This window comes from Cajanus cajan, chromosome 5, assembly GCF_000230855.2.
Source record: "Cajanus cajan strain Asha chromosome 5, NIPB_CcT2T_4, whole genome shotgun sequence".
NCBI classification, from domain to species: Eukaryota; Viridiplantae; Streptophyta; class Magnoliopsida; order Fabales; family Fabaceae; genus Cajanus; species Cajanus cajan.
In genome coordinates, this window is record NC_138521.1 from 2,220,142 (window position 1) to 2,247,316 (window position 27,175).

At 30.0% G+C, this 27,175-nt stretch overlaps 4 protein-coding genes across 6 annotated transcripts; 3 read left to right on the forward strand and 1 right to left on the reverse strand.

The window, feature by feature from the left end:
* Positions 1 to 796: 796 nt before the first annotated feature.
* On the forward strand, positions 797 to 3,556 carry LOC109808368 (uncharacterized). The gene is made up of 5 exons (XM_020371355.3): positions 797 to 956; positions 1,550 to 1,663; positions 1,887 to 1,966; positions 2,802 to 2,926; positions 3,298 to 3,556. The coding sequence occupies exons 1-5, from the start codon at positions 904 to 906 to the stop codon at positions 3,367 to 3,369; spliced, it is 444 nt and encodes a 147-aa protein (XP_020226944.1). The 5' UTR covers positions 797 to 903; the 3' UTR covers positions 3,370 to 3,556.
* Positions 3,557 to 9,377: 5,821 nt separating this feature from the next.
* Positions 9,378 to 14,031, forward strand: LOC109809212 (DEAD-box ATP-dependent RNA helicase 15). Of its 2 annotated transcripts, XM_020372460.3 has the most exons (12): positions 9,378 to 9,519; positions 9,635 to 9,751; positions 10,398 to 10,498; positions 11,242 to 11,414; positions 11,572 to 11,803; positions 11,918 to 12,036; positions 12,287 to 12,343; positions 12,439 to 12,623; positions 12,939 to 13,083; positions 13,228 to 13,311; positions 13,442 to 13,505; positions 13,685 to 14,031. In XM_020372460.3, exons 2-12 carry the CDS (start codon positions 9,642 to 9,644, stop codon positions 13,693 to 13,695), a joined length of 1,281 nt encoding a protein of 426 aa, XP_020228049.1. In that variant the 5' UTR covers positions 9,378 to 9,519; positions 9,635 to 9,641; the 3' UTR covers positions 13,696 to 14,031. The 2 variants fall into 2 exon arrangements, with proteins under 2 accessions (XP_020228049.1, XP_020228050.1); XM_020372461.3 differs by having other exon boundaries at positions 9,443 to 9,751.
* Positions 14,032 to 16,421: 2,390 nt separating this feature from the next.
* On the forward strand, positions 16,422 to 18,111 carry LOC145957694 (uncharacterized). The gene is made up of 3 exons (XM_083074109.1): positions 16,422 to 16,603; positions 16,801 to 17,678; positions 17,771 to 18,111. Exons 1-3 carry the CDS (start codon positions 16,422 to 16,424, stop codon positions 18,109 to 18,111), a joined length of 1,401 nt encoding a protein of 466 aa, XP_082930235.1.
* Positions 18,112 to 21,232: 3,121 nt separating this feature from the next.
* On the reverse strand, positions 21,233 to 24,303 carry LOC109808328 (O-fucosyltransferase family protein). 2 transcript variants are annotated; one of them, XM_020371278.3, is made up of 6 exons: positions 24,089 to 24,303; positions 23,871 to 23,950; positions 23,435 to 23,505; positions 23,247 to 23,335; positions 22,895 to 23,116; positions 21,233 to 22,257 (listed from the first exon to the last, which is right to left on the reverse strand). In XM_020371278.3, the coding sequence occupies exons 1-6, from the start codon at positions 24,214 to 24,216 to the stop codon at positions 21,525 to 21,527; spliced, it is 1,323 nt and encodes a 440-aa protein (XP_020226867.1). In that variant the 5' UTR covers positions 24,217 to 24,303; the 3' UTR covers positions 21,233 to 21,524. The 2 variants fall into 2 exon arrangements, with proteins under 2 accessions (XP_020226867.1, XP_020226869.1); XM_020371280.3 differs by having other exon boundaries at positions 23,435 to 23,547; positions 24,089 to 24,150.
* Between the last annotated feature and the right edge of the window lie 2,872 nt (positions 24,304 to 27,175).

Consider the following 27,175-nt stretch of genomic DNA (forward strand, 5'->3'; position numbering starts at 1 on the left):
AATTATCTTATATAAGAATAATTTTAGAAATATTTTAACGAGAAAAATTTTAAAAAATATTTTAATTTTTTACTTAATTTAATTTTTATTTATTATAATTATTTATAAATTAAATTTTAATATTTTAAAATAAATTATTAATAAATAATTTTTACTACAATATAAATTATTTATCATAAATTTAAAAATAACTTATATATTTAAATATTTATATAAATTTTGAATATAATTTATATATTCAAACATAATATTTATTTATATATAATTTATTATAAATTTTAATTATTTATAATAAATATTTAACATGCGTATTTTACATATTAATTCAGTTACTTAAATGAGAATGAAATAACCATTCCTGTCTCTTTTAAGAACGATTTATTATTCTTATAATTATATATTTTTTTAAATTTTCTTTATAATTTTACCAGATTTTTTTTTTTATTTTACAGTCTTCCTCTTCCTATAATTTATCTTTTTGTTGAAAATCTATATAAATTAATGTGTAAGTATAGTTTCTCATTTTTTTCCCATCCCATTCTGAGCACACAACACAAGGTGAAAACCAGTTTTTTTTTTTACTCTAACACAAAAAAAAAGTAATATTAATTTACATAAATGGTAGATGCTTGTGCTGCTTAATCAAGTTATAGAGAATTTGAATCTAACCACCATGATTATTCAAAAAAATTATAATTAAAAAAAAAATAATAGGTAAAAACACAAAATGAAAACGCAAATAAACAACCTAATTCCCAGTTTCTCATTGCATTCAGAGGAATAATCAATAACGTATAAAATGTGAGGGTATTTAAGTAATTTAACAGCAGAACCCTTGAAATGGTGGGATAGGAGGACATAGGAGAGCTGAAGAAGAAGAATAGAAGGAGAAAGATAGAGAAAATGATCCTTGCGGTGCTGTTTGCCAACGCTGAGGGCAATATCCTCATCGAACGGTGCGTTTAGATCCATCTTTTCTTCCAATTCTCTTTTTTGCTCGGTTACTTCAGAACCCCATCAATTTCTCCAATACCTCAATTTTCTCATGCTGCGATCATTTTTTTTTTCACTTATTATTTTGCCGATCGAATCTCTTTATTTTGCTTGGATCCGAAATGGGTTTGACTTGGATTTTGATCGGAAGGTTAGAACCGTAGAAGTAGTGGTAGTAGTTGGCATAGTTGTTTTCTGAAGCATCTTGTATAAGGGGCATTTATCTCTGTTAAACAATAATACGGATTTTCACTACTGCGTTCAAGATTAAGCTTAATTAATTATGTGGTATTATATTATGAGTCCAGATCTCGATTTAGTCTTATGAATGAAAAAAAAAAAAAAAAAAAAAAGTGGTTGGAAAGAGTTACTTTTGCTTTTATATGCTTCACAGCAATGCATGACCCCAAAAAAAAAAGTATATATTAAGAGTCCGGATTTGCTTATCTTTGAATTTGCACTACATTTTTTGATTGTGTTAACTTTAACCCCTTTGTTTATGCTGTCATGTCATGTCATGCTTGCATAACATACATATTGATTTTCATCATTGCAGTTTTCATGGAGTTCCTGCAGAGGAGCGCCTACACTGGCGTTCTTTCTTAGTCAAGCTTGGAGCTGATAATCTTAAGGGTGTCAAAAACGAAGAGCTCCTAGTTGCTTGCCACAAGTCAGTATACTATACTCTTCACTTGCTTTATTGTTACTGCAAGAAAGATTAACAAACTGAATAACATTAGTTGCTTACTAGAATAGACCTGATATTTGACTTGAAAGTTGAAACAAGTTTACCTTTTGCTACCAACTGTTGTTCATTTGTATTCCTTGTTGTAGAAAATTGCTTGTTTAGTTCCTTATGATGCTATGGTACTTGTACATTTTCCTTGCATCAGGTCAGTTTATATTGTATACACGGTGCTTGGGGATGTCAGCATCTATGTCGTGGGCAAGGACGAGTACGATGAACTTGCTTGTATGTATTCATGGAATCAGTGTTTTATAATGTTGATTGTAAAATTAAAGTATGATGACGAGTCATTAGGCTCACTTGTTTTAGATTTCAATATCGGCAGAGAAGGGTATATTTGGCAAATTTGCATAAAGCTACCAGCTCTCTCTTTCTCTCTCTTGTTTCTTTCTTGAGCTTTGAAATGAATATGCTTAACTGATTACACTAGACAGTAGTGACTAAGACTCTTCATTTAGGTTGCTACTGTTAAGGGGGATACACATAGATATGTGTGCATAGGATGATAAGAAACAATAGATTATTTATGATGAAAAGGAAACATGAATCGTGAGATACTGGAGTTAAGAGTTCAGTAATGGAGAAAAACAGTGGTGTACGGTGAGAGTTGTGGAGAGAGAGTTAAATGTAATTATTGAAAGCTGAATTTCAATTTTATATTTTTTAGATAACCCTGCAATATATATATATATATATTGATTTGTCTAACAGACGTTATGATAAGATGAGATCATAGGTTTTGGGACAAAAACTAAAGATGAAAAGCTCCCCCTTCACTTTATTATTTAGATAATAGGAATATTAACTATTGGCAGGAAAAATTCCTTTTCTAGAATGTTGCTAGAAAAACTAGCAGTCAGGTTAACTGCTAAGGGATAGATTTTGGATTCTACATTTAGTGCATGCATTTGTTTGGCTTATGATGAAAACGAATAATTACATGTTGGCATTTGCCTTTTTAGCACTATGCTTTATTTCACCTTGGCTGGAAACTGGACATTTCAAGAGCTGTGGAGTAATTTACAATTTATATATCTGCTGTTTTTTTGTTTTTCTCCAGTGTCAGAAGTGATCTTTGTGTTAACCTCGGCTGTGAAGGATGTATGTGGGAAGCCCCCAAGTGAGCGCCTTTTCCTTGACAAGTATGGAAGAATATGCTTGTGTTTAGATGAAATTGTATGGCAGGTAAGGAGGCATGAACAGGTTCAGTTATACAAAATAACAAGAACCAGAGTTTTTGAAATTTTGTCAGTTTACTCAATCTGCTTGCCTTTGGAACTCATCAAATTTCCATGTTATACATCCTTTTATATGGTAGGGTCATTTGTTTTACATTAGGCCCATCAGTTAGATATTATCTTCTGCTATGCGTGTGATTGGTACCTTAAATGGCTTTTGGATACCCTTGCACTAGACACTCGAATCCTTTTTGTAACTGTTTACTTCATGTACCATGAATCCAAATGTATCTAACTTCTATGTTCCATTGTTGCACAGCAGAGAGCAATTTTCTTCTTGACGCTTTGGTTGACATTTTCTGTTTGTATGTTTTGAAGGGATATTTGGAAAACACAGAAAAGGATAGAATCAAAAGACTGATAAGGTTAAAGCCTCCAACAGAGTTTTGAATTAGAGGTCCAGAGTCAATCATAGACTCATAGTTCAATGTCTGGTCTGAGTCCGGTGTTCGCAGTGTAGCTTGTTGTAAATGGATATGGGCAAGCAACCCAATATTGTGCTGGTTATCTGTGCTTTGCAACGACTGTATTAAAATCTTCTCAATTTTTAGCACTTTTATGCTGTAGCATTCTCAAATTCTGCCTTGTATAATTTGCCTAGGTTACCCCTCTTTTATCCCTTGCATATTCTTTGTTATGGCAATCATCTTTCCATTTTATGGAATAAGGAATTTTCATGTTTGGTTAAAAAAATTGCATCTCATTTCAATACCATTTTAAAAACACGAGGGATGAAGTTAGGGGTGGTTAAGGATCTGATCAATTCGAGAAAAAAAAATCAGATTGGTTCGGATCAGATAATAAATTTTTTTTTTAGCTTCATTTTTTTTATTATTTTTATAAATAATTAACCTTTAATATTATTGTTATATAGGATTGGTAGTAAACATTAGATAGCAGTAGGTTTTAATTCATATATAGGGCTAACATGTAATGTTGATTTTATGAAAAGTTTAAGACGTAATATTAATTTCATATGAGAACTAAAACTGAACATTCGACGGATGATTTACATATCCCGTGATTAGATTTTCAATACATGCATCAGCATTTGTTTACATGATTAGACTTTCAGTACATACATCAGTATTTGTTTAACGTTGTTATAACGAATTCAAGTAATAAGGATGAAAATATAATGAAAGTTTTGCGAGAATCAAATGTTGGAATTTTTGCCCATAAGGACTAAATGTGAATGAATATCAAGTATAGAATGTGAATGATTGAAATTCCATTGTAAATTAAAACAAAAAATCTCAACGAAATTATATATTCAAATATCTTTATATTTTGTTGATAAAAAAATATCTTTATATTTTTTGATCATTTAATTTAATTATAAATAAATATGATTCGTGTTTCTAATTCGTTAAATTCGGCCAGCCCAAACTTAGGTTTTTAGTATCGCATTTCAGACATCGTTACGCACATAGAATATCTCTTTTATGAAATTAATGAGACATATTTTCTGACCACTATTTGACACACTCACCCATATCCATATTGAAGAAGCAGATACCAGGGTGAAATTGTATAACTATTATTCACCTAAAAGTGGGACTTGTATTCTCCAGAATCTCCACTTCACCTCAAACCAATGTAGAACGGGTTCGGAAATGACATCACACATATACAGATACGGAGATATGATAAAATTGAAAGAAAAAAAATATGTGAACACCAAAAAAAATAAAAATAAATAAATATATATATATTGAGAGAGAGAGGGGGGTTTATAATTACACCTATGTAACTTTTACTAAGTATTACACCACTCAATAACTTTATATTAAATGTGAATTTTGTAAATACAACCGTTAGATTAAAAGTTCATATCACTTTATATGTGTATATCAAATTTTGTTAAAATTAAATAAGAACTTGAAGGTAATCAAAGTGTTCATATTTTAGTATATTTTGAAATGAATATATTACGTCAATTTTATTTTATAAGAATGAAGTATCAAATCATCTTGAATTAATATAAAATTTTGTATATATGATTTAGAAGTAAAAAACTTTCAATCTAACGGTTAAATTTACAAAATTCACATTTAATATAAGGTTATTAAATGGTATAATACTTAGTAAAAGTTACATCAGTGTTATTATAACCTCCTCATATATATATATATATATATATATATATATATATATAATATATATAATATAATATAATATAAATAACATAACAAAAATAAATATATATGAATTTGATAATAACTTATTGAGTCTCAAAAATAAATTATTAAAAAGTATTATAATTCAAAATATTTTTTTTAAATATCGAAATCTCTTATTATTATTTATGTTTTTATTAAGATTTTTTATTTTCTATTACGTGAAAATTAAGTAAAGAGAGTTGAAAAATATTTCTTTCCTCATTTTTGTTTTTAACGAGATTTTTTTCTTTTTTAAAAGAAAAAACTCAAATCTTCTCCTTTTTGTTTCTATTTTTATTGAGATTTATTATTATTTTTTTAAAATCTCAAATTCTCTATTTTTTATTTATGATTTTTTTATCAAGATTTAATTTTTTTAAAATTTCAAATCTTCTCTTTCTTGTTTTTGTTTTTATTAATATATATATTTTATTTTAAAAAAACCCTAAAACAGTTGAGTCACATGCATCAAGATGGAGATATAATGTCAATTTTGTAAATGTCAACGATGAAAATGCGTCCAATTTGTGCAAACACAATCCACCAAAATATCCGGGCACGACCATGACATATCTGTTCTAAAAGAGTGCTAGACTCAATGACACAATATAAGCGTTTGTGCCTCAAACTACCGGTGTAAGACAAGTTTTTTAATGATTACTTATAACTCAAAAACCAAAATAATAATTTAAATAATCATGGGATATTATTAAAGAGAAATATATTATTTAAAATTAAAAATAATGATAAATAAATATTTTTCAATTCATGTGTTATATCTAAGATTTATAATAAATATTTTAAATTATGATATAATGTCTTTAATTATCAACAATCTTTTTAAGAGACTTGTTGAAAATTTGACAATCTTTTAAAAAACTTATTGAAATTTAAGTTAAAGATAGAGATAAAGGAAATTAAATTGAAATCAACAAAATGAAGAAAATTAAGTGCATAAATAAAAATAAAATAAGTTTGAGACTTTGGATCATGGAGAATAGTTTTTATTTTACTATTCACGAGTGCGGTGTTCAAAATGTACATCTAAGTATACAATTTCAATATGAGAGTCGGTTAATATAAGATATACACTGATTTTAAAAACAAAATTTACACATACAAAATTCAAACTATACAAAGAAAATAGTCATGATTTACTTGAACCTTCTACAACAACTATGATAAAAACATTTCACGAATATCCAAAACTCTTCAAGCCAACACACCAAACACGTGCCCCATATTAACACATTCATGACATATTAAGTTGTTACTTTCATTTATTGCACAAAATTTTAACATCTTTTAACCACTACAATCCACAAATCACCCCACCAAACTTTAAGTTACTATATTATTACTTAATTGTGTATATTTAGTTTTCACCTAAAAAATTATTGATAAAAAAAAAGTAATTTATTTTGCCACAATATTCGAACATATTTAAATGAGGGAGGAAAAATAATTTCAAACATAATTTATAACATTACCAATTGACGGTAAATTGTGCACTTTAAAATATCTTATTGACATGTAACTTATTATGTGATCTTTTATACTAGTAATTGATACTCTTTTACTCTTACTAATGGGCAATATTTAAATAAATTAATCAATGTGATATGTATAAAATAAAGAATTTCAAAAGTACCAACGATAGTAAAAAAAAAAAATTATTTATTAATTTTATTTTATTAATTCAAATTGATAGATAATTATATAAATATTTTATATATTGATTTAAATTTATATACAAAAATATTGTATGTTTTTTAATTTTTTTTAAAAATTTATAGATTTGATCTATATATCAATGATTGAATCGTTGAAAATTAATGTAGAAAAGTTATTGAAGTCTACCAAAACTTACTTGTTGGAATAAATGAATCCTTTTTCTATATATAAAGAGAGATGAAGGATTTACTTATTTCAAGAGTAAGTACAAGTGTCAAATCCGGTGGGTCAACTTGACTTACCATGGTTTGGGCTAGGCTAGATTAGGAAAATAATTGCCGATTTTGGCTAAATTGCAACCCGACTCACTTAACCCATGAGTCAAATAAGTTAGAGTTTAAGTGAGTTTAGTTGGTTCGTTTAACTCACTATTTTAAAAATGATAAGAAAAATATATTTATATTTTATGTAACTTTTATTTGAAATTTTGATTGATATTTTATTATGTATTTATATTTGAATCAATGATAGACTTGATTTCTAGATATAAAAAATTATAATTCTTTATTTTATTTATTAAAAATAGAAACATGTAATTAATTTTTGTACTTTTTATTTTAAAAAATTTTGGTGAGACATCCTACCTAACCCACCAATCCGTGGTAGGTCGAGCCGGGTTGAAATTTTTTTGGCTCACCAAAAAGTGAGTTAGGTTGGATTAGTCCGTTTAAAGCACAAACTTGTGGTGTAAACCTGGTTGACTCATTTTGACACCTTTAAGAGTAAGTTTACCTAAACTTACTTCACTTAATAACTTATGTTTTACATCGAAATCCAATGATCCAACTATTTAATTAAAAAAATTTAATATATAGATAAGTTTACAATTTTTTTTAAAAAATTTAAAATCTATTCGATATTTTGTTATATAAATTAAAATCAATGTATAAAAGTGCTTTTATGATATCCATCAATTTGAATAATGAAACGGGATATGAAATAGTTTTCAAATTTCTTAAGTATTTGCATACTTAATTTATGCTTTAAGAATTTTTAATTTAATGTTTGAATTGATCAAATTTAATATAAAACAAAGTTATCGAGTGGAATAAGTATAAGTAGACTTATTCTTTGATCATAAAAATGAATTTGAAAAATCTAGGAATCTTATTGAACCATGAGCACTAATAAATTATGGGTCGGTTTGTTTAAACTTAAAAAAATGCTTCTAAATATGTATTTTTTAAGAAAAACAATTATTTGAGAAGTTTAGGGTTTAGGGTTTAAGAAAAAAACATTTTAAGAAAAATGCATGTCAAAGTTATGGTAAGCCTATGCCTATTTATATTATTCCTAACAGTGAAACAAACTTTCATAGTACAAGTGATAAAATTTGAGAAACTAGAAGAGGGATTGTTATCCTATTTTACTGTGATTGAGCCGATACTTTAGGCACGAAAACAATTGAGTTGGTTTAGTACGATGAAGTCACTTAGACTGCTCATGTTGTTAGAAGATCTTTGTAAGTAAATGCGTAACAATGCATTATTTGAGATGTATGTATATGATGTATGTTGTGGTGTGTTTATATGCATTGTTGGATGTCTTCTTGACATGGTTGGATGAGATATATGTTAGTTTTGGAGTTTTTATCTTTCAAATATTTTTGGTATGATGTTGTACGATATATAATTACTTTTTATGCTTTCATGTTTTTGAATTCTAACTTATTCTTTTGTTTTCCCGTAATTTGGACTGTAATGATCATTTATTGTATGAGAATAGTCAAGGCTAGATTGGAGGAGGGGATGCAAGCAGGTAGAGGGACCCTTTTGTTGGTGTCAATGTTACTTTATGTAGTTGTATAAGTGTGCTTGATTAACACTATGTTATATAGTTTACCTTGAGATTATTATATATATGTATATATGTTTATATCAATACAATGGTTATACTTTTATATTCATATTATATGTATGTCCATATATTTGTTAGTTAAACTTTTATAATTATATTAGACTTTTTTTTATTGTTGATAATAACTCTACATAATGTAATGACCATGATTGTTACAATTTGGATACCATTGAATAATAATAGAATAAGTAATAGTCTTATATTTAATGATATGACATTTTTTTCAAGTTTTTTTTCATAACTATTTATTAAAATTGTAAGAAAAGATTACAATTTTTTTAAAATATCATATTTAATGGTATGATATTTCTTTAAAATTTATTTCCACAACTATTTATTAAAATTGTAAGGAAAAATGACAAGTTTTTAATTATTATATTCAAATGATATGACATTTTTATTCATAATTATTTATTAAAATTATATGGAAAATGCTATTTTTTTTTTAATAAATTTTATGTATGAAAAATCCAATATAATTCATCTCGTCATTGTTTAATTGATTTAATTTTGATAGAAAAATAGAAAAATTTGATCTAATCAGAAGTCAGAACTCAGAAGAGGTTGAATAAGGGCCATGCCCAACTCAGTCTCAACCCGACCCGCATCATTCGTATCCGGATCCGACAGGTTGAATTGCAAGGGGGCATTTTGGTATATTCAATGGTTGCACACGCTATATCTTCTCGGTCAGTGCTGTTCTCTCTGTTACTCTCTCTAAAACCCAGAACCAGATCTAGGGTTTATTTTCATTGTCATTTCGAACCATTTGTTTGCGTCTTCAAAGGTCAGCATCTATCAACTCTCTCTCTCTCTCTTCAGCCAATTCAATTCGATTCTCCCCCCCTCTCTCTCTCTGAATCTCTCCAACTGAAACTGAAAAACCTAACCCTAACGAACAGAAGTAGGATGGGTGAATTGAAGGACACCGAGGCTTACGAGGAAGAACTACTCGATTACGAAGAAGAAGATGATAAAGCTCCCGATTCTGCTAAACCCGATGCTGAAGCGGGCAAGAAGTTAGTCTCTTTCCTCTTTTCTTATCCACTTTATTTAATAGTATTTTATAGTGAAAATGAAAATTAGTCATGTTTTTTTTTTTTATTTTTTTTTTCCTTTTTCTGTGTACTTCTCGGAACAGTACAGAAAAGAAAGAGTTCCGATTGAAAATGATTTCTGACTAGTTTATTTTAATATTTTGTTTGGCACCATTCATTTTATGCGATATCTGCACTGTTAATCATTGAAAAATTTGTGTAGAGCAAAGATATTTGATAAAAGTATGATGAAATAAATGGTAAAATAATGTCAATTTGTGACAATTCTAGTTAGGCATTATGATATAATACCGTATATAACTAGAAATGTTAAAGTTGATAGGGTACTGTATGTATCTGTATACTCATACCGATACTGATACAAGTATATGTGCTTTATAAACTTGCTAGGGTCTTGCTTAATCCTGACAAAAAAAAACAATTGTTTTATTTTCCGAGTATTAGAAAGGATCTTGTATGATATATACTCTATATGTTTATTAGTGTTTGGCTTCAAGGTTTTTGGGACACATGGATGCAAGTTTTCGTAATTAAATTTATTTGATTGGGTTCTCAAGCCATCTTTGATGTTAATTCTCATTTTGTGTATGTATCTTTTATGATGCAGGGGTTATGTTGGCATCCATAGTTCGGGATTTCGAGACTTCCTGTTGAAACCAGAGCTTCTACGTGCCATTGTAGATTCAGGATTTGAGCATCCGTCAGAAGGCAAGATTTAGTACATGTTGTCTTTGCTTGAATAAATTGAATCTAATATAGCCGGGTTGAATTTAATATAGGTAGATCTTTGCATAATTTCTACACACTTTGTTTATTGGACTTTGATTAATTTGATTTTTCTTTCTAGTAATACTAGATGACTTGCTTATCTGTGCTCATAAGTCATTCCATTACCATATTTCAATGTTATTCATCCTGTTAAGTTGTGTTTTTTTGTTACATTTCTCAATAAATTTTACACTGTTGAATTCATTGTTCTATGTGTTCATTGGTTTCTTACTGATATTATTTTTATTAGGGGGTAATTTATTGATCATTGTATGATTAAGGGCATCTTAGGTTCTTTATTTATTTATTATGGGGTGGGGGGGGGTGGGGAGTAAGTAATTGTTTTTCCCTTCAAAACCTTTTCTTTTTCAGAAGCCACCCAAAAAAAATTTTTTGGCCTTGAAATATGATAATCTAGTCACTTTAATTCTGTTAATCACATTTCCTCTACTAAAGAATTTTTTTCTTGATTATCTCCTTAACACATCTTGGTTTTCTCTCATTATTATAATTTTACCGTATTCCCTAATCTATTTTCTTTTCTGAATTTATCAGGTAATCACTACTAGCATATTAATACGTCACGAAAATTGGTTGGTAAACCTTTACATTAAAAGGATCTGGAAGATCATATATACTTACTCAGGATTCGTCCACTACAATTTTGTTTGATTCTTCATTAGTGCAACACGAATGCATCCCTCAAGCAATCTTAGGAATGGATGTCATTTGCCAAGCGAAATCTGGGATGGGAAAGACTGCTGTTTTTGTTCTTTCCTCACTTCAGCAAGTTGATCCTGTTGCTGGTCAAGTTGCTGCTCTTGTTCTTTGCCACACAAGAGAACTGGCTTATCAGGTATGTCTGCATTAATTTGGATGTAGTGTATCTGAACTGTTTTGCAGAGTAATTTGTTTGCTCATCTTCTGTGTCCCTAACCCTTAAAATTCACTTGTGTTACCGAAAGCTGAAAGACATGTATGCATGTTTATAATTGCTTGCTGTATTTGTCCAGATTTGCCATGAGTTTGAGAGATTCAGCACATATCTTCCTGATATAAAGGCTGCTGTTTTCTATGGTGGTGTCAACATCAAGATTCACAAAGAATTGCTCAAGAATGAATGCCCACATATTGTTGTTGGAACTCCTGGGAGGATTCTTGCCCTGGCTAGAGATAAGGACCTTGGTTTAAAGAATGTGAGGCATTTTATACTTGATGAGTGTGACAAGATGCTCGAATCACTTGGTCTCTTTCTCCCTCCTCTCTGTAAATGTGTTTGTGGCTTTGCATTAGCAATCTCTATGATATCTTGTGCTACTTTTCTTATTTCTTAATATATTTTTTGTATGACCTTCACAGATATGAGAAGAGATGTGCAAGAGATTTTCAAATTGACTCCTCATGATAAACAAGTGATGATGTTTTCGGCTACACTCAGTAAAGAGATCCGACCTGTTTGCAAGAAATTTATGCAAGATGTAATGTTCTATTTATGTTATGACTTATTTGCTTATGAGAGGATGGTTTCGTAGTGCCACTTATTGTTTACGTTGCTGATATTTTTGCATAACATTGTTGGTTTTTTTTTTTAATAGTAATTTTCATCAAGATTATTATTTTTTCAAGCATTTTTGTTGATTTATGTGGTTATATTTGAATAAATTTTGAATGTTTGGCCTTGTTTAAATGTTATCTTTATCCTCTGACTAATGATCTTTTTACTTTCAGCCCATGGAAATTTATGTAGACGATGAGGCCAAATTGACACTTCACGGTCTTGTGCAGGTGTGTTTGCTAACATTTTTTTCTCTTGTTGATAATCATTTTTTTTAATTAAATTCTGTTTACTAGCTCAATTACTTGTCTATCACCTTTTTCAGCACTATATCAAATTGCAAGAGTCAGAGAAGAATCGGAAGTTGAATGATCTTCTTGATGCTCTGGACTTCAACCAAGTAGTTATTTTTGTCAAAAGTGTTAATAGAGCTGGAGAGTTGAACAAGCTGCTTGTGGAATGTAACTTCCCATCCATCTGCATACATTCTGCAATGTCACAGGAAGAGAGGTATATATAAGTTATTTTGAAATTGATGGCATGTGTGCTATTAGGACCTTTTAGTTGTCATACCTCATACCTGTTAAAAAATTTCAAAATGTGCTTGTCCTTGGTTCAGAAAAATTCTGGTTTGGGCCTCGAGCTCCAACTCAAAGTAGGGTAGACCAATTGGACATTTCTTGTGTCGGCTCAAATCTGACAATCCCTTTACTTTTAAGGCTGCTCAGATCTATATCACTTCATGATTTTTGCAGGGATGTGATATTTATCTAGTAAGTAGTAGCAGTAGTTTTTTCTTCCCTTGAACACATTTACCTATTTCAGATTGAAACGATACAAGGGCTTCAAAGAAGGGAAGCAAAGGATTCTCGTGGCAACTGATTTAGTTGGAAGGGGGATTGACATAGAACGTGTTAATATAGTTATTAACTATGACATGCCTGATTCTGCTGATACTTACTTGCACAGGGTAACTTCTGGATCCATATCATTAGATTTATTTATCTTTTTAACTTTTTTTCCTAGCAAGTTGTTTTGTGTTTACATGCTTGTAATTTACCTCACCTCTGTTCCCTCTGCCGCAAAATTGCTTTATTAACATGTGAATTGATAGGTGGGAAGAGCTGGTAGATTTGGCACAAAGGGGCTTGCCATTACTTTTGTGTCCTCTACTTCGGACTCTGAGGTTCTTAATCAGGTTAGGGTACACTTTCAAGAAGATTTAGGATCTTTCTTTTGTACTGCCATTGAGAAATGGAAGGAGGGATCAGGGGACCTTTTCTTCATACATTGCTTTCTATTAACAATGTTCTAAACGCTGATTGTAGGTGCAATCTAGGTTTGAGGTTGATATAAAGGAGCTTCCTGAACAAATTGACACTTCAACATATAGTAAGATTATTTGCCTATTGGCTTACTAGTTTGAGTTGAATCGTATACGAGTAGATGCCCAGTTTATCCGAAGTGGAAGTATCATATTTGCATATAATACTTTCAAATGAGATGTTTTGTTGTTTCAAGTAGTTTTTTTAACTTGGTCATTAATGTTCGTTATATTATTTTTTCTGCAGTGCCGAATTGATGATGTTTTGGATCAGTTAGGAGGTGGAATGCGAAGTATGTATTGTCGATTGGCGATGGATTAGTTTGCATCTCATCAATTTGAGTGCTCTGACAATATTTAGCAAAAAAATGTTATATCATTTAAACTGTACGGAATATTGGCCATTTTGAATGACTCCCTCTTGAGACTAAGGAGATGTATTTGTAGAAATACGTAGTCATTGTAGCTTATAATTGTATTGTTTATCATCGATTCGTTGAATATTTGCAGCAGTGTTATTTTATCGATTCGTTTAACATTATCAGTAGTAGCATTTGCTGTTTTAGAATTTTAATGAAGTAACTTTTACACCTACCCTCCCACCGAATCAGATATCACCGCTACTTGAATGAGGCTGTAAAAGTGGCAGGCCTTTCAGAGTTGACTGATGTTTTGGTCGTGATGTTGCCACTGCCATCAACAGCCCTTGTACATTATTTTCACATTTAAGTATCATAGGATTTTGCGTTTTCATATCCATCTTTACTGTAAATGCTTAATTTGGTTAGCTGCTGCTACTTTATTATTATAGGTGGGAATTTGGTTTGTAGACCGGTAATAACATCCTAGAGTTTGATGACAGTTGTGTTAATACAAATTTAGATGTGAGTGGTACATTAAGAGACCATATGACGATATAGTTTACTGTGTATGACTAGCCAAATCACGCCTTTTAATTACACGTATTTTTGGGTTGAGTCTCTAGATTATTTATGTATGGAATATGATTATCGGAGGAAGTAGGTTTCTTAAATTCAAGTATTTCGAAAAAATGTGTGGCTGTTAGTTGAGGGCTTCACGGGTTAAAAGAAAATATATGCGCTTATGACTTGGGTCGAGAATTGTAGTAGAGAAATAGATTGAAAAGTAAGATTAATCTTGATTAGGTATTTTTGCCTCGATCGTGGATTTATAACGATGTGCAGATCTCTAGTTCTTCATTTCTGTGTTGGGCAAAAGTCTTTGTTAATCCTAATTATTAAGATTATGATTAGATGACTTGTCTATAATAATCATAATATGGGAATAAAAGCTAATATAGGAACAAATATAATTGCTGAACGTAATTTCAAAGACTAGGCAATTTACTCAACTATTGATCTAGTTGCGTTGTGTTATGTTATTTTTGTCCTTTTTTCAGCTAGAATTTTTGTTCTGGTTTTAATTTTAAAACATTAACCTCACCTTAGATCCAAATAAATTGTACAATTGTACCGGATAGGAAACAGTTTTGGAATCAATCGGACACTGATTTAAAGATTGCCAAATTATACGGTAATATAATTATATTAACCCATTTTATTGTCTAAATAAATTTAGATTTTTTACAACTCACTTATAAAGTATCATTTTCAAAGATTTTTTTTAATATATCATTTTTATTTATTTATTTAAATAACTTGGGCCCCAGATTATTTACCTAAATAACTCACTTTTGGGGCCCAGGTGAGAAATCAGTTACAGGGTAACCGATTTTTCAAAGGGCTTTTTTAAAAATTTTTCAAAAGTCCTTTGAGAAATTGGTTATCTAGTCCTTTTTCTTTTTTGGTTTTTTGGTTTTTTGGTTTTTTTTATTATTTTAAAAAAATATATTTAGTTTAGTTTATTTATTTAAATATTTTTAAAAATATATTTTATTTAGATTCAAATATTTTTAAAAAATATTGTTTTGATTAAAAAAAGAAATATAATTAAAAAATAGAGATAATTTAATTAAAAATTATCAAATAAAATATGTATTAAAATATATATTTTAATAATGAAATTAAATTTTTTAAATATATAAAAATTAATATTATAATTTAATAAATTAATTGTTAAAATTATAAATATGTTAATTAAGAATGGCATTGATTTACGTGTGTCAGAAATCAAATGCTTTAGTGATGAGTGTTATTGATGCAGTGTGTCATTGATGAATGCGTCATTGATGCAGTGTGTCATTGATGTAGTGTGTCATTAATACAATGTGTCATTGATGTAGTGTGTCATTGATGCAGTGTCATTGATGACTGTGTCATTGATGCAGTGCGTAGGGTTTTAGAGTGTCATTGATGCAGTGTTTAGGGTTGTTGAGTGTAATTCATTGAAGCCTATCTTCACCTTCTATTTAAATGAGACCATTCTTGGGTTCAAATGCAGAGTGCAATTGAGCCAAATTTTCTTGTTTTTCTGTTAGTCTTTGTCTACAACGTCTTCCTCTTCTTTCTATGTGTTAGTCTTCTTCAATGGTGAAATCACTCAAACAAACGAAGGGGATACTTTTGTATCCTCTAACCCAATGATTTTATTAGTTAGTTCACGTATCACACTTGATGCGTTGAAAGCTAAGATCCAAAGAAGACTCAACTTACCACAACCACATTCAGTTGATCAACTTTACTTTCGATATCTACAAGTGGTAGGCGGATGAATGCTTAATTTCTAGGCTGTGAAGCTTAACGACGATGAAGACGTTCATGGTATGATTCAAATGGTTCGTTTTCTTAAACATCTTACTTCTGCTAAACTATATGCAGATCTCACACCAATAAATTCTTCCTATGAAAATCAACCTTCTTCCTATGAAAACCAACCTTCTTCCTATCAAAACTAACCTTTTTCCTATCACAACCTACCTTCTTCCCATGAAAACTAACCTTCTTCATATGAAAACCAACCCTTTTATTATGAGAACCAACCTTCGTTAGACGATTTTCATACACATGGATCCTTTACCAACCTCCTTACATTTGGAGTCCCACAAGAAGAACAAGAACGACGTGTCCTTGAAGTTGGAGTTTCTGAAGAAGAAGTTGGTCCTTTCAGTGAGGGGAAAGACGATGCAAGACTCCAACAAGATGATGAAAAAGACGAACAAGATTGTCTTCTACAACAATCTCAACACGTAAGAACATTCAATTTCCTAGCACACATGCATAATGTTGATTTACAAACAGATTTCACCGAGTATAGACATGCACTTGACCATGTTGACGTCGAGTACTCTCCTGACAGCCTATTTCAAGGCATGACTTTCAACACAAAGGAGGAAGTCTAACATGTGTTAAATGCATACCATATAAAGAAAGGTTTGTATTACAGGGTGGAGAAATCTTCACCAACATTAATTGTTGCACGCTGTGTTAACATTACATGTGATTGGAGGTGCAGAGCGGCTTTTATTACTAGAAGACAAAAATGGGAGCTTCGTAAGGTATCAGGTGAACATTCTTGTTCATCCCCTATTATCACACAAGATCATGTTAACCTTGGCTATGTATATATTAGCAAAAGTATTCTTGCTTTGGTGGAGAGTGATCCATCTATTTCAATTCCAACAATAATAGCACACATCAAAAGTGCTGAAGGGTACACAATCTCATACCGCAAAGCGTGGATGGCAAAGCAAAAGGCAATTGAAGACTTACATGGCAACTGGGAACAATCTTACCATGATTTACCCAAGTTGCTCAATGCCATGAGTGGATTTCTTAATGGATTTGTTGTTGAGAAGCAAACAAGGCCACTATACAACCAACAAGGTGAGATGGTTCATCATTATGTTCAATTCCATAGAGTATTTTGGACATTTAAACCTTGTATCGATGGGTTCAAATACTGCAAGCCCATTGTTCAACTTGATGGCACATTCTTGTATGGCAAATATAAAGGAACTCTCCTTGAGGCCGTGGCTCAAGACGGTAACAACAAAATCTTTCCAATTGCCTTTGCCATTGTTGAGGGTGAAACAGCAGATGCATGGTTTTTATTTCTACATTATCTCAAAATACATGTTTGCCCTCAAGATGACCTTTGCTTAATTTCGGACAGGCATGAGTCCATGAAAGCAGCCTACGCTAGACAAGGCAGTGGTTGGACACCCGACAATTCAGTTCATGTTTTCTGTATTCGCCATATTGCCCAAAACTTAATGAGGCATTTCAAGAACACAGAACGAAAAAAATTAATCATCAATATGGGTATGTACTTTTTTATCATTAATTACTGTTATTTGTTTGACCATATTTCAACAATACTAAATTGTTCATTTTTTGCTAATCTCATTTCACAGCTTATGGGATGACTGAGCCAAGATTCAATTACTACTACAACACACTAACGAGCGAACCAGAAATCGAAGGTGTAATTGAATGGCTCAACACTATACCAAAAGAACAATGGACTCTTGCATGGGACGGTGGCCGACGATGGGGACACATGACTACCAACTTGGCTGAGGCAATTAACTCCATTCTCAAAAAAACAAGAAATTTGTCAATTTTTGCAATTATCATGTCGACTTACAAGAGATGTAATGCCTCATTCATCCAAAGGGGGAAGAAAGTCAATGCTAAACTTAGGGCTAACCAAATTTATACTGAAATAATCAAGAGGGCCATGAGAGATGCATAATCAAAGGCTAACAATCATCATGTCCTTGAATTTGATCATCACAACACATGTTTTCTGGTGTAAGAGACCATTAACCCAAGGGAAACACGACCTACTGAAACTTTCACGGTTAAACTACATGACAAGTGGTGTGACTATGGGAAATTCCAGAAGCTACACATGCCATGCTCCCATGTTGTTGCTGAATGTAAGCATGTTCATCACGATTACAAATCTTACATAGATCAGGTATACACATTACAATATATTTCAAATGTGTATAACGAATTATTTGGTGAATTGCCCAATGAATCTTATTGGTCAAATTGTAAAGAACCGCAAATCATACCAAATCCGGAAAAGATTATAAATAAAAAAGGTCGTCCAAAGTCATCAAGAATACGGACTGAAATGGATATGGTTGAACCAGGACAACCAAAAAGATGTTCTCTCTACAGGAATGTAGGTCACTCAAAGAAGAAATGTCCTTACTGTCAAGGGAGTTCAAGTCATCAAGCTTAAAATGTGGTGAAACATTCCAAATGTTGTACTTTGTTTTCTATTATTTTATATAAAAATAGTCTTTTTTTAAATTTTTTTAATATTTATTTCATTATTTAATCTTATTCTAAAAACTTAACTAATTTTTTTTTAAATAATATAATTTTTTTAAAATCTGAAAATTAAAAATTGAAAAACAAAAAAAGAAATATAAAAATCTGAAAAAAAAAACAAAAAAACGAAAAAAAAAAAACAAAAAATGAAAAAAAAAAAAAAAAAACCAAATAAAAAAAGGCCCAATAGAGAAATCGGTTACTGAGTAACTGATTTCTCAAAGGGCTTTTGAAAATTTTTTAAAAAAACCCTTTGAGAAATCGGTTACCCAGTAACTGATTTCTCACCCGGGCCTCAAAAGTGAGTTATTTAGATAAATAATCTGGAACTCAGGTTATTTAAATAAATAAATAAAAATGATATATTTATAAAAAAAAGTCCATTTTCAAATACTTGATTTTTTTAAGCTAAATTCTTCGAAGATTTTCGTATTTTTTATTATATGTAATTAAAATTTAGTGAAAATAAGTGTAAAATAACTATATCATTGATAAATATATTAAATTTACAAAAGATAAAGAATTTAGTGGAGGGAGTTGTCCTTACTCTCTTTCCAATGCATCCATCCCTCTACGTAACGAGTAGCAGGTAATAAGTAATAGGTAACAGATAGAAGGTAATATGTAACATGTAATGGGTAACAAGTAACAAGTTACGTGTAGTAGCTAGTAGGTTGCAAGTAACTAGTAACAGGTAACATGTAACAATTAGAAAGTGATGAGTAATGGATAACAAATAGCAAGTAGCAAACAATATGATGCAAGTTACAAGTAGCATGTAGTTGGTAGCGTGTTGCAGGGTACATATACTAGGTAGAAGGTTACACGTAGCAGGTAGTAGGTTGCATGTAACATACACCAATGTATGAGAACGTCATGCTTTGGGATATAAATTTAGGAACAATGTCCAGAGACAATGTTACATCTAATATGGATTATTTAGCAAACTAATATCTTAAACGTTAGATTTTTATAACTTCTAATCTCAATGTTACATCCATTTGGAGCATGGATACTCCAATTTTACTGTTGTGTGCATTTTGTGCAGTTCCAGTATTTTAGCTCTTACATTTCGCTGGGATTCAGGGTAAATTTCATCATCAATTCAATAAACTTTTTTACAGAAAAAACTGTTTTCCTATCAGAATCAAATAAATAGCTTAAGACTCAAAACGATTAAAAGGAAAAGTCCACATCATAAAACATGCAGTAAATAAATAAATAATAATTAGTTGCAAGACTTGATACCCATTCCTAGTGCTGAGAGCTTAAAATCATTATGCTGTTGCATATATCAAAACGAATACCAACAAAAAAAAAAAGTAAATAAATCCCAAAGTGCAAACCCAAGGCTGTCATTTGAAGATAAACAGAACAAGAACCATGCAAGAACTCACTTTTTTTTTTCTTTTCTCACTAACGCACACCCATTTCGTTTTCCTCAAATTATGTGCTACATAAACTTTACCTTGCTATCTCCAACATGCACGCATGCACAACAATTCCCACACATCCCAGAGAAAAAAAAATTACAAAATCGCAGAACAAAACGAATAGCAACAAAAAATAAACAAATAAATAAGTCCAATTCCCTTTTAAGTAACAAAAGCCAAAAAAAAAAGAAAAAAGATCACATATTACCTTTTACCGGTATCACATAGGTCGTAAACTTGAAGAAATTGGAGAAGCGAAAAGAGAGAGAAAAGTAGCAGCGTCTGTAAAAGGGTTCTTCTAGTTCTAGCCCTATAGTCTTTGAAGATCTCGTTAAACATTCGGGGTTTGGGAACCGAAAGGATTTGAGTTGTTTTTATGAAAAAGAAACTTGCACTATAAAGAAAAAAAAAAAAAAAAAAAAAGAGAACCCGCATGCATGGTAGCATGAGACAGGTATACTTATCTATATTTATAGGTGATGGAAGAGTAAACCAGAAAATACAGAAAGAGCTAACTACCCTAAACTAAAACACCCAAATGCTAACTTTAACATTACTAATTATTTATGTAAAACTTAAAACTAATTATATATATATATATATATAATTAAAAAATACATCAATACTTATACTAACATTTTTTTAAATAAAAGTGTAGCATTGTAGCGGTATATAATATGAACATCTCCCCGTATGTTTGGTGTTTACACAACAGGAGAGCACTAAATAAATTATTTTAGCAGAAAATGATGAAGAACACGAAGGGTGTTTGCAAGTGTAATCATTTCACTCGTGTCCATACCAAAAATGCATCACTAACCAGATTAAAGAGCATAGATAACATAATAAACGGATAACAAACCAATTCTCACAAGTAAAGGGATAGAGGTAAACATGAGTCAGGTTAGATAAATTTAAGAAATATTTAGATCTAATCAATTAATATTTTTCGATTTAGTGTTAGTTTAGGTTTTTCAAATATCTGTGGCAACCCAAACTGCTACAACCGGATAATATTTAGGTTAGCCCAGGCCGAGGCCGAATGACTGCTTCGAAATTAAATAAAATAAAAGGTATAGAAAAAAAACAACAGAATGAAGAAAAAACTGATAATCTCAAGTATCAAAATTATAGAATTACACAATAAAATTTATAAAATTACATTAACTTTTTTTTTTAGATTGTCTAAATTGATGTAAGTTTTAATTGATTCGAGTCAGGTCCCATGTGCCCAAATCAATATTGAAAATAAAATTTTAAAATTCTTCGGGTTGTTTCAGGTTAATCAAGACATACCCGACCTATGACCACCCGGAGTGCCTTAAAAGTGGAGCATAATTAAATTAATAATGCCAAAAATAAAAAATGATGAATCTAAGGTCCAAAATCACAACTTGAATTCGCAAAAACATTCAGGCAGGGCAGAACCTCTTCCCATGGCAAAATCATCTCTGTGAACCTTCCATAGTGCTTGCACCAACTCCTTTCCCCTAAGACCCTGTGAGGTTAATTCAGCGAAACCTCTTCTGCTTAAAAACAGAGTCTTATATAAACCTTTGAAAGCCCTCATTGCTGCAACCATTTTATCCATGTTCCCAAAATATGTGGCTATATACGAATCACTGTTAATAGATACATAATAATCCAAAGCAGCTTTTGTATTTCCATGCATGCTTGTGAAATCTTCCCCACTGAGAAGACTTGACTTGGTAACTATGTTAGCAAATGTATCTGTCAACCCTTCAATTTCCATCAAACCATCTCCAGCTGCAAGGTATATATTTGTGGTTGGTGGGATGGAAAGCGATTGAAGTATTAAAGCTGTCTCATTAGGTGTGAGTGGACATTTTCCTCGTCGTCTCCAAACGCGGGCCAACTCTCCAGTCCATGGTTTTCTGTCCACTTGGGCTGCTTCTATGGCTTTGATGGAAGCAGGAGAAAGGCCAGGGTACTCACACTGGCTGTATGCAACCATGTCGGGTTCAAAACGAAGATGGAGAGACATAAAGGGTTTAGGTATTGCATCTAGGAGCTGAGAGGCTTTCATTTCCAAGGATCTGGTGAGACGTAACGCCTTGTAGCAAGCTTGACAGAGAGCAGCTTTTGCGTACAAAGGGTATCTGCAAGGGTAGAAGAAAGACAAAGAACAGACAAACTTGGTTACAATACAACTTTGAAAAAATAAAAGAGGGTTGGGCGCACAAAATCTCAATTCTCGATAGCCTCCAGTTTCTACAGCAGTAGCCATTTTGGATCTAGAATAATTTTTTTCTACATTGTTCTCTAATTTAAGCTATTTGGCTTCTGAGGACTGATGTTGCTTGCAAAGTCATTAATCACATGGAACATAATATTACAACTCAATTAAATTGTTAGTCGGTATTATGTAGACCAAACTTTTTTGACAAGCTCATAGCAACTGTAGATGCTATATATTATTGCAGAAATTTTTTACAGTGGATGAAGACAAAGTCTATTAGGAATAAATTCACTTATAAAGTCATACTAAAATGCTAAGAATTTACCCATTATAGCAATTGCCATGATAAGGAAGTGAAATCCCCCTGTTGAAAACTTGAAATACAGGGAAAGGAAAGAACAAAAGATATTTGGAAGCAAATACCTATTCAGAATGAAATTATTTAGAACAATATCCAAGGTGTTAATGCTTTTAAGAGCAATTAGTTTCTGGTCATAGAACTAATAATGAATCAGTTATCACATGGTAGTTCAAGGAAGTGAGATTTATAATCATACCTGTCTCTTCTTTGGGACATTGCTGGTGTGATTGAAATGTACTTGTGTTTTAACAAAGATGGAAGCACACTTTCAACATAATCAAATTGCCCTTTCCGTTTGCTACAGTCCACTCGAACGGGTTCTTTTGATGCAATCTCTGGTGGTAACTCTTTGACAATTTTGACAAAGCCATTCATATGTTGTATAAAGTAGTCTACATCATATACATCTGCAAAACCACTGTAATGAACCAAGTATTCAGAAATCCATCCATTAAGCAGGACTAAATTTATTTATTGTCGACCAATAAACATAATTTTGAGTAAAATTTTGCTAAGAAGAATTCCACAGAAACGGAAAGGTAAATTGCCTTGATTCATTCCAATATGAAGCCACTTCAAACTTTGGTAGGACGAGGGTTGCATTTAACAGACGAGCGATGCCCACACCATCACAGAACTGCAACCATTGCAGATTTTATCTCAATTTTAAAAAAGAAGCAAAAGAGTATTCTAAGGATCTGGTGTAGAAATTCAAGAGTTTTCTTCAAGGACTCACATCTCTTCGCATCTGATTGAGGCCCCCGTAGCAATCCACTCTGATATATCCATTGGTTTCTAATGGTAGAGCTGCACCATTTCAAGAATAAACAAAAAAACGAAAGCAATTGTCTGCAATGAAAGCCAATTAAGGTTGATTCAGAAAATAAAAAGCCAGTCAGCAACCCTCACCCACCCTCAACAATTTAAACCCCCATCCATTGCATATCCTGAAAATCCAGGCAAGTCTATGCCCCAAATTCCAATTATTAAAACACAAGTAGATCTACTCCAAGCAATTTCCAAAACTTCAATTACTATATGACATTCATACCCAATTACCTATCCCTATGAGACTCTCACATTATTAAATGAATCTAGTAATCGCAAAAGTTCATTCATTCAAAACAACCAATTTTTAACCTACAAAGCTGAATTGATAAAGTAAAAAGTACCTGTTTGATGGCCTTGTAGCCACCAATTGCAAGGCCTCCATTCCACGAGTCTCCGAACACTCCATATATCCACCTCCCCCCTGCACAACAAAAATTAAAGAAGGTTACTTCCCAATATACTAAGTTCCAAATAGAAGGTGCCCAGTGACCAAGTTCAAAACTTTATGTCAGATTAAACGAGTAAAAAAAGAAGGGTATTGAAATTGTGAAGAACATACTGTGAGGGTTCCCCAAAAATGGGATTTAGAGAGAAAGAGGAAGGAGGCGATAGCAGTGCGAGAAGAAAGAAGAGAGAGAGGGAGACGACGAGAACGGTGAAGAAAGGTTTCACAGAGAAAACGACCATTTGATTTCACAGATCCCTGCTATTGCGACGACGATGGAAAATCTCTTTGCTCTGTGCATTCTACATTTTGGGTTTTCTATTCTCTTACTTATTTTATGCATTATACTTCATAAAATTTATGAAGTTTATTAGAATAAAAATTTAATAAGATTTTTTATATTACTTTTTAATTATACTGTCAAGAACAACGTATTTTTTTTTTATAAGTATTTTAGTATGCATAAATTAAATGTTTATTTTATATCTATATATATATATATATATATAATTTAAAATAAATTTTATATTTAAATATATAAATTATATTTAAAATTTAAATAAATAAATATTTTTAAATATATAAATTATATTTTAGATTTTTCATAAATAATTTATATTTATTTTAACATAATTTTTAATCTTAACATTTACTTAATCAATAAAGAATTTATAATTATAGTAAAAAGTTTATAATAATTTTTTATTAGTATTTTTGTCTGTAATACATAAGTTAAAAATTTCTTGTATATAATCAAAATTTAAAATAAATTATGTATATAAATAAATATTATATCTAAATAAATAAATTATATTTAAAATTTAAATGAATAGATATTTTTAATATATAAATTATATTTTAATATAGTAGTATAAATTTTGTTATTTATCGATAATTTATTTTAAAAATATTAATATTTAATTCATAAATAATTATAATAAAAATATATTATATATGATTTCAAAAGAATTTTTAAAATATTTTCATAAAAAAAAGTCTCTAAAAAATATTTTCACATAATATAATTATTTGTATTTTATAAAGAGACTGATTTACGTATATTCTTATTATTATATACTAACTTAAAAAGTACTTCGTGTTGGCATGTAATAAAAGAATTTTACTATGATAAATCTATACTTTTATATAAAAGTGAATTTTTTTAGACATAATTTTTTGAACTATTTTACCCTAAGTTTTTAAATAATAAAAAATAATATTAAAAATTAATTTTTTTATAAATTTAAAATTTAAACTTGAGACCTTAAAATTTAAAGACTAAATATAATATTAATTAATTCAATAAATATTAGTAATTTCAAAATACCTTTAAAATAGTTATTTTGGAGAAAAAAATGTGTAGAGAAAAAGAATATTTTGAGAGGTGTTTATAAGGACAAATCAGTCCAAAAAAATGTATACACCAAATAAAATATTTTCCTTAGAATAAATATTTTAAACCATTTTTCTCCTATAATTATCTCAATTTATTGGATTACAAACTACAATTATTATTTAATTTCTATTATCTTTATTTTGTATGTTATATTGTTTTTAAATATTATATAGAAAGACGAAATATTTTTTTTTCTAGGCAATATAATTTCTTTATACTAATGCGTGATTAGAAATTGTTCTTTTGATGACTTTAACTACTTATTACAAAGAAAAAACCTAATCTAAGTTTCATTTTATAAAACATAATAAACTTATTGTATATACATATTATGGTTGGATAACAATCAATAATACATGTTTATTTTTTATACAAAAAATATGTTATTATTTATTTTTACTTTAAAACACCATTTTAAAATAATTTCTAATTAATTGATTATATAAAGATTGGTAATGTGTGAAAACAAGCAAAGGTAATCCATGCAATACTCAAATAAATTAGACTCGTGGCAGATAAAATTATATATAGTTTTAAAAACAATTGAAGAAAAATAAAAATATGGAAATTAACATTGTTATGAACCTCATGATGTTATCCATGCAATACTCAAGTCAGATACGTAGATGAAATTATATATTTTGTTTAAAAATACTTAAGATATAGTTAATATCTATGAATAAATAAATATAATTAATATCTAAAACAATTTAAATATAAATTTAGCAAAAAAATAAGCTGGATCACCTTAACGTCATATTAATTATATATAAAATAAAATAATAAATAAAAGTACTTTTTCTAATTTTCAAGAAATACGCCCTATTAAAAGTTATAATATTTTTCTATTATTTAAAATAAAATAGGATGATTTATATAAATAAATGTTAAAAATTATTTGTAACAGAATTATAATGCTCGCCTTAATTTATTTTTTATTTTTATGCATTGTATTAAAATAATATTTAAATTGCATCTTTTGTATAACAGGAACATTTTAATAATCATAACCAATATTTTAGAGAATGTGTTTTTTTAAACCAAACACATCTAAATAAACAAATCAATAATAAACCTTAAACCCTAAATTCTAAATAAATAAATCAGTAATACTATTTCCGTCATGATATGTAGAGTTCGTTAACAAAACTTCATTAGAAAGGATATTAAAATCCAAACAAAATTATTTTTTTGTAAATTCAAATGGTTGAATTTTAATATTTTTTATTTATAAATTTCTCATCTAAATTGAACATTTTACACCAAAATATTTGAAATTCCTTAAAAAAAATAAATTATTTCATTAAAATCTTCCATCCAAACACACTCTTAAAACAAGGATTCAATATAGATCCTACAACACTTATTATGAATACAATTTTTAGTATACCTAATTTTACTTCTCTACTCACAATAATTAAGCAACTTTTAAAAAAAAAATAATCAAGCAACTTTAGTGATAGTGGTTTACATAAACAAAGTTGTATACAAACCCATTTGCTCCAACATTTTTTTTCTCTATCGACTTGCTTAACTGAAGCAACTTGATTGCCTTGAAATGGGGAGTCCCAACTGAAATATCCAAAAAGTTACCGACAACCGTGTATATCTTCTAACCGACAGGTTCAAACTGAGCTAAAAATATAGAAACCGCTAAAGACTTAGAACCTAATAATTTGATACCCGACTCTGTCAAATAGAAGTGTTAGCGATCAGTAAATATTGAAACTCTGGATATTGTTTGTTATGGTTCAAACTGAAGTAGTTAAATGTGCCAATGTTTCCTATCCATCGAAAAATGACTA

Excerpts from the sequence above, each read along its gene's own strand:
- LOC109808368 (XM_020371355.3), top strand. The coding sequence starts at position 904 with ATGATCCTTGCGGTGCTGTTTGCCAACGCTGAGGGCAATATCCTCATC. Across the intron at positions 957-1,549 it reads GGCAATATCCTCATCGAACG|TTTTCATGGAGTTCCTGCAG; the intron begins GTGCGTTTAGAT and ends TCATCATTGCAG. Across the intron at positions 2,927-3,297 it reads TAGATGAAATTGTATGGCAG|GGATATTTGGAAAACACAGA; the intron begins GTAAGGAGGCAT and ends TATGTTTTGAAG.
- LOC109809212 (XM_020372460.3), top strand. The coding sequence starts at position 9,642 with ATGGGTGAATTGAAGGACACCGAGGCTTACGAGGAAGAACTACTCGAT. Across the intron at positions 10,499-11,241 it reads ATTTGAGCATCCGTCAGAAG|TGCAACACGAATGCATCCCT; the intron begins GCAAGATTTAGT and ends ATTCTTCATTAG. Across the intron at positions 12,344-12,438 it reads CACTTCACGGTCTTGTGCAG|CACTATATCAAATTGCAAGA; the intron begins GTGTGTTTGCTA and ends CACCTTTTTCAG.
- LOC145957694 (XM_083074109.1), top strand. The coding sequence starts at position 16,422 with ATGGATCCTTTACCAACCTCCTTACATTTGGAGTCCCACAAGAAGAAC. Across the intron at positions 16,604-16,800 it reads TTCTACAACAATCTCAACAC|GGTGGAGAAATCTTCACCAA; the intron begins GTAAGAACATTC and ends TTTGTATTACAG. Across the intron at positions 17,679-17,770 it reads AAAATTAATCATCAATATGG|CTTATGGGATGACTGAGCCA; the intron begins GTATGTACTTTT and ends CTCATTTCACAG.
- LOC109808328 (XM_020371278.3), bottom strand. The coding sequence starts at position 24,216 with ATGGTCGTTTTCTCTGTGAAACCTTTCTTCACCGTTCTCGTCGTCTCC. Across the intron at positions 23,951-24,088 it reads ATTTTTGGGGAACCCTCACA|GGGGGAGGTGGATATATGGA; the intron begins GTATGTTCTTCA and ends TTTGTTGTGCAG. Across the intron at positions 22,258-22,894 it reads ATGTCCCAAAGAAGAGACAG|ATACCCTTTGTACGCAAAAG; the intron begins GTATGATTATAA and ends CTACCCTTGCAG.